We start from the raw sequence: 6471 nt of genomic DNA, 5'->3' as shown, positions 1-6471 counted from the left end.
TACTGAGAAACCAGGCCTGTTTTTTGTTCATAAAACAATCTCTTGAATAGTCTTAAGATCATTTCACTTCGTTACCATATATTCATTAAAACCGTGTATTGAATAAAGGGTCATATTTATACTGCATGCATACGGATGTATCGTATTTCGTTTATATATGATTTTCAACCACAATATGACACATTTATTTGCATAACAATTTAATGACAAATCCAAGTAAAATATAAGTTTGCTAATTTTCCACTCATGAACATCTTTCACATCCTAAACAACATTCATCTGCTATCTCGAGTATTGTGTATAAAAGCGATAAAACGTGCAATAATACTCAGCACCAAGTCGAACTGACCACGTGATCTCCAGAGAGCTGTAGAACATCTATCATTTCGATGCTGATCTGTCTGTTGGTATAAAGTCTTTGTTACGGCGCTACAACGAAGCTTTTATCGGAGAGGCTTCTAGTAGGAGTATCGATCTGAGAAATATCAGGTATACATTTTACTTGTAAGTGGTTAGAAGAGACATAAGATTGCCGTGTTTCCATGTGCGTTTTTTCACTTAATGATGCTGTAAATTGACTGAATGTATTGTTCATAGGAATGACAAAGAAAGCGATGAATGCAGATAAAAATGAGCGAAAACACAGTGTGCCTAAAATACGCCATGAGGTTTCAAACGACGTCAAAACAGACCACGAGGAGCGAACAGTTGCAGACAAAAACCAAAGAAAAATACAAATACTGGCATCGGAACAGGGTAGTCATAGCTCTTCCATATTAACACCAACAGCACATCATGGACGATCAAGCTCATTCCGTAGCCGACCCAGACCGAAACTGTTAAACGTTGACGGTGACCGACCAAGACGAAGCAGTTTACCATCACCTTCGGCGAACCTTCTCTCTGTATCTTTTGGCAATATTCCGAAACACAAGGAAACATCTGACGAACAGCCATTGCAAAGAGTAAGGTCATTTAAAACCACATCGAAAGGGGGCATTGTTAACAGAGGGGACTCTTTTAAACGGAGCTCTAATAGTATTAACTCAACCGGGAGCGCAATGCATAGCGAGCATGGGGGAACTAGATCACATAACAACAGCAGACAACGAATTAACAGCACGCAATCCCGAGACAGTGATACCGCGGACAGTACGGGATCTTCTATGGATACAGTTATTCATAAAGTTGCCATGCTTGGAGACAAAGGAGTCGGAATAACGTCTTTGACCAATCAGTTTATGACATCGGAGTTTGTTGCATTTGAAACAGAGAACGGTAAGAAAATAATCGTAAATTATGTTTATAATTAAAACAAATATATAAGCAAATATTCAACATTATGATCTGTTAAGCTCTGCAATCAATATTTGCCGCCTAGGTCTTGTATCTGGCACTCATATGAGTTTTGTTTATTGTCAATACGTCAACGATCAGGCTTAAAACACATGATTTTTCTTTATTGCTCATTCCATCGTTCCATTTGACTACTAGTGAATAACACTTGAAATCTCATTGCAAACATTTCAACCGCGATGTATTTGATCTCGTCAAAATAGGATACAATCACGCGTTTGTTAAAAACATAAAGAGTTTCCGGTGTTGTGTCAAATAGTTTTGAAATCTAAACAGATTCTGGAAATAAAAAGTAAGCTTGGAAATGTCAACGTTTTATGTTTATAGTGAAGAGCATTTCAATTAGGTATTCTCGTTTGAATCGGCCTATTTATACAGAGAAATGAGTTCTGGTATTTCCCCTCGTGATGCGTTTTATCTCCGGCTCTGCAAAATAACAAAAAAATAATAAAAGGTAATTATGAACAAGTTGAATATATGACATTTAATCGTTTGAGTGTGTAGAGTCAGTTCCACTGGTGCTTACTTTGGAATCGAACTATGTCATGAGTTGCGATTGAACAATAATCAGTGATATGTCCAATTTGACTTATTAACCTCATGTTCCTAAATCAAGAAGTTATCATGCATCTTCAGAAATAAACATATTATTCCGATCAAATGGTAATTCAGAGTATCCTTGTTAAAGTGTTTAATTTTATGAGAGCAACTTTGCAAAAGCTTTTCAAACGAATGTGAACGTGCGATAATATTTTATTTAAAATAGACAAAACGAAGAAAAGAACTGAACGTACTGATTGTAGACAAGTATTACCTGTGCAACATTTATACAAAAAAAATCTCAAGGTTTTACCTCGTTTTACTAAGAAAACATTTATCAGAAAAACACAATTCGCTTAACGAATTTAAGTCTTTCAGTTTGCTTGAATAAAGTCTGATATTTTTTATCGAATCAAACATCAGATCAAGTAAATTGCCCATGACTGCCTCTGTGCATACTAGTTAGTGTTAATGTATTTGTTTAATTACCAAGTATATATTCTTGTTTCAGATGACGATGAAACAGATCGTCACGTGACGGTTCTATTAAACTCCGAAGAGACAACACTAAACATTGTTAACCGACCAATTAATTTACAAGTAAAAATATCTACAATATTAATCCGCTAATGTGTATGAAATATTTTTTATACGTTTGTATGTTACTTTGATAACAGCTTTATATTCTCATGAATTCCATACGAGCGGATAGAATAATTGCTTAGTATAGATTGTTTCATTTCAAATTAAATATCCTTCTGGAAAATCATTTAATTTCCCGCATGCTATTCAAATGTCAGAGATCTAATATGCAGTAATTGTTATTTCTAAAAGGCATTTTACAAAGTGAAATAACGGTTACGTTGTACCGCACTTCAACAATAAAGAACGAATGTAGTTATGTCCCTCACAAACAGATACTTTAGATACATGATTAGAGTTAGTTTGTTGATATTAATTCATACTTAATATCTTATAATTATTATAATTGGTACATTATTTTCAATTCAAACCCGATTTCTTGTATAACAATAAGGCTTCAACAATTACCAACAATCACTATCTTCCATTTGCAGGAGATGTCCAGCCAATCGTTTGACGCATTTGCAGTTGTTTATTCGATCACAGATAGGGCGAGTTATCAGGCGGCTGTTGATATTTTGTACCTCATACGACATCAACTTGCAATTCAAGACAAACCTACTGTTCTAATCGCAAACAAAATCGACCTTGTGAGAAAAAGAAAAGTCACGAGAGAAGGTAATATCATGTTCTTCATATGAAAAGTTCACTTTGCCTCTTGCCTTGTTTCATTCCGGTATATTAAAACACACTTCATTAATCGATGTCTGTTTGATACCGAGGGCAGGTGATAAAGAGACAAACTGACATTGTTAATAGCTTTTAAGCTTTTGATGTTGCTCCACAATGTGTTTACGTTGCACACATGTTTTATTATGTAAAAGGAATGCATCATTATCACGAAACAATCCACACGATCCACACAATGTTTGATTGGTCATTTTTTTTTGCTGTAATATTACGTATCGACCTTACACTCCGTTACGATCTTGTTACGACATCTATGAAAACATTGATCTGATTTTCTGTTGTATTTTTCGGAAGAAAATGTTTTATTGAAATGCAATTCTCCCAGTGTTCTCATCTTTATTCTTCAAACTGTTATGGTATATTTACATTCAGCCAAAACATTCTGGAGGTTTTGTCGCTGTTTCAATATGACGCTCAGATTGGATCAGTTTTACGTCATTTTAACAATGGAAGACAACGCGACAACTTTTTATTATTCGTTTATACAAACATATGTTGCTGATAATCTTCTTAAACAGTAAATACACTGCTGCGGAAGATAAAACTTATTATCAAACGAATATTTGATCACATTTTACCGAATGTTCATACTGTATGAGCAATGTAGTATACGCGTGCGCATTCCATGAATCGCGCTAGCAAGGAATTATGCATCATGGCGATCACTTATTATGAACACACGAAACAATGCGATAAATTCAAAATGATTATTGTAACATGACTAACCGGTGTCGATATAAATTGGAACATAAGAGGAATGAAAAGAACATTTGGGATACTGTAATGCTTAAAACAAACCAATACATGAATATAATCTTAACAAATATATGTTCAATTGAGTGTTCAAAATCAAATCGTGTGCAATAATTTTTTTTGGCAAATCAACAACTTATTGTATAACCTTGTGAATCCTGCTGCGTCGGGTTTTGCCATGTGTCAATGAAAATATGCATGTACAAAATTGAACATACTTTTCAGAAGGAAGATCCGTAGCCAAGCAGTACACCTGTAAATACTGTGAAACATCAGCTGCTCTAAATCACCACGTAGATGAACTCCTGGTTGGAATACTGAGTCAAATCCGCCTATACAAGACCCCGGGACTACAAATGGATCCGCCTAGCTTTGATGCTAGGCCAAGCCAAAACAAGGTTGCCAAATGTTCCATGCCTGGACCAAAACGCTTGCTTAATTTCATATTTCGTAAAAAGACAATGCAACCCTCTTGCCATGAATGTGAAAATCTATTTACATTATAGTTCATTGTCTTTAACACAGTGTTTCGAAATATTCTACGTTTTGATACTTATTTTAACTATTTTCTCTACAAATTGGTGCTTGTGAAGATGAAAACTGCATACTGTTCATACTAAAATAAAATTTATGTTTAATAAATTATGTTAAATTATTTCTTATATATACTTTTTTCACGGCTTGCATGATATTGATAACAAATCCGCTTAATGTTTGGATTAATAACGTACCATATGATTTACATGTCCATAGGCTTAAATTACAATTTGTGTACACATATTTTAATAAAGATCAATAATTTATGTTAATTCATACTTACTTATTTGCAATCCGTTGAGTGATGTTGAGTGATTTTTTTTTTGAAGATTTGTTTAATTAAGTATTAATGAGCGAATGCCCGGCAAAAGTTGATTTCATTTGAAATTTTGAAGCAAGCTGGCTTCTCATGAGATATGAAACCTGGTATTTAATTGTTAACAATAAGATAATAGTTGATGAAAAATGCTAATGAATACACCTTTGTTAATGTAAACGAGCGCAGCTTTTGATGTTCGTTTTTTTCCGACAACATATGATGTATCCTAATGAAATTAATTAAATCCTGACTTAAGGCGGATGTGACATATGCTCTATAAATTGTTTCACCTATTCAACGTGTCCATATCATCACCATTGATGGCATCTGTTTAGTTTAACAGACAATACAAAAACATTTCAATATTGACCAGATGAGAAACATTGCAATAACTTTGCTAGAGAAGACAAGATATGCAGTATAAGATCAGCAGTGTTCGGGATATTAAACAAATTGAAACAATAAACTATCCTAAAAGACCTTTCCTAAACGATTACCTCTAAATTGATAAGTGCTGTTACCTCGAGAAGTATTTCACTAGACTATTTTAGAAACACACATAACAATTCCAACACATGTGTTTGTTTACTGTTTACATCCAATGCATAGAAGGAGCATTCCTCTAAGCAATTTTGGAAAAAAATATATATCGCAAGAGTGATATTTGGTCCAAACCTGAACTCCTCCTGGTGAACTTAGTAACGTATTGTACGATACCACCAACATCACTGCCAAATAAATCAATATAATGGCATTATTATATTTTCATAAATTTTCTGTCACTGTTTCTTCACATTTGATATTAAACGGAAATCAGCCTTAAAACTTCTAAGTATTTTTAACGGTGGGTCAGAGCCTCGAATCACATTATTTAATAAAATAGATCCTTAACGGCGAATTCTTTTTTTTTACCACACATTTAATGGAAATCTGATCACGCAGTCATCCAAATGGACATTATTCATTCTTTGCTGCAGTTCAAAGTTAAACTTATTTTGTATTTAGTATGTTTGCACTGAAATTGCCGTATCTAAACAATTTGTCGAATACTTACTATACGATAATTCTTCCTTCATTTGACACATGAAGCACGGAAACTTTCAACGTTTCTATGATTGTTTTCTGGTGAAGTTATTTCAATTAGTTTGATAATGTGAGCAACACACAGGTTTACATGATAAAGACTTTAATATTTGACTTGGCGTATTTAGTACTTGATTTCATTTTAAATGGATATTTTATACAGATTCTATTTGACATTTATTGTTACACAAAAAAGTCCAATGCGTTAAATTGATTCAATTAGAAGTTTTAATCTTGGATTCAAGAAGACCCCGGGTGAGCTCTAACTTTTCCCACGGACACATGATAAGATGAGGTTTTAGACGAGCTTCCTGGATCTCAGTCTTATCAAATGAAAACAATCAAGTTTGTCTTCGCATATTTGTAATTTTTCTATCTGATAGAACATCCAGCAACGCAAATACAAAAAGTATATCTTTTATAAAACCTCTTGAAAGAAGTCTCTTGGATGACATACTAATCTAAACTTAATAAGGACGTAGTTTACTCGCTTTGAAGAGACAATTAGTGACACAAATGAATAACAACGTGTCTTCGGGAAGTGATTTCAT

General features: G+C 33.9%; 1 protein-coding gene across 2 annotated transcripts; it reads left to right on the top strand.

Annotated features, from left to right (window-relative positions):
- The first annotated feature begins 412 nt into the window (after nucleotides 1-412).
- On the top strand, nucleotides 413-4677 carry LOC128242143 (GTP-binding protein REM 1-like). Of its 2 annotated transcripts, XM_052959206.1 has the most exons (5): nucleotides 413-489; nucleotides 598-1278; nucleotides 2408-2496; nucleotides 2973-3156; nucleotides 4207-4677. In XM_052959206.1, exons 2-5 carry the CDS (start codon nucleotides 600-602, stop codon nucleotides 4485-4487), a joined length of 1233 nt encoding a protein of 410 aa, XP_052815166.1. In that variant the 5' UTR covers nucleotides 413-489; nucleotides 598-599; the 3' UTR covers nucleotides 4488-4677. The 2 variants fall into 2 exon arrangements, with proteins under 2 accessions (XP_052815166.1, XP_052815165.1); XM_052959205.1 differs by lacking the exon at nucleotides 413-489 and having other exon boundaries at nucleotides 531-1278.
- Nucleotides 4678-6471: the final 1794 nt, after the last annotated feature.

The sequence above is a fragment of the Mya arenaria genome, chromosome 8, assembly GCF_026914265.1.
Source record: "Mya arenaria isolate MELC-2E11 chromosome 8, ASM2691426v1".
Classification (NCBI taxonomy): domain Eukaryota; kingdom Metazoa; phylum Mollusca; class Bivalvia; order Myida; family Myidae; genus Mya; species Mya arenaria.
This window is presented reverse-complemented; position numbering and strand designations above follow the sequence as displayed.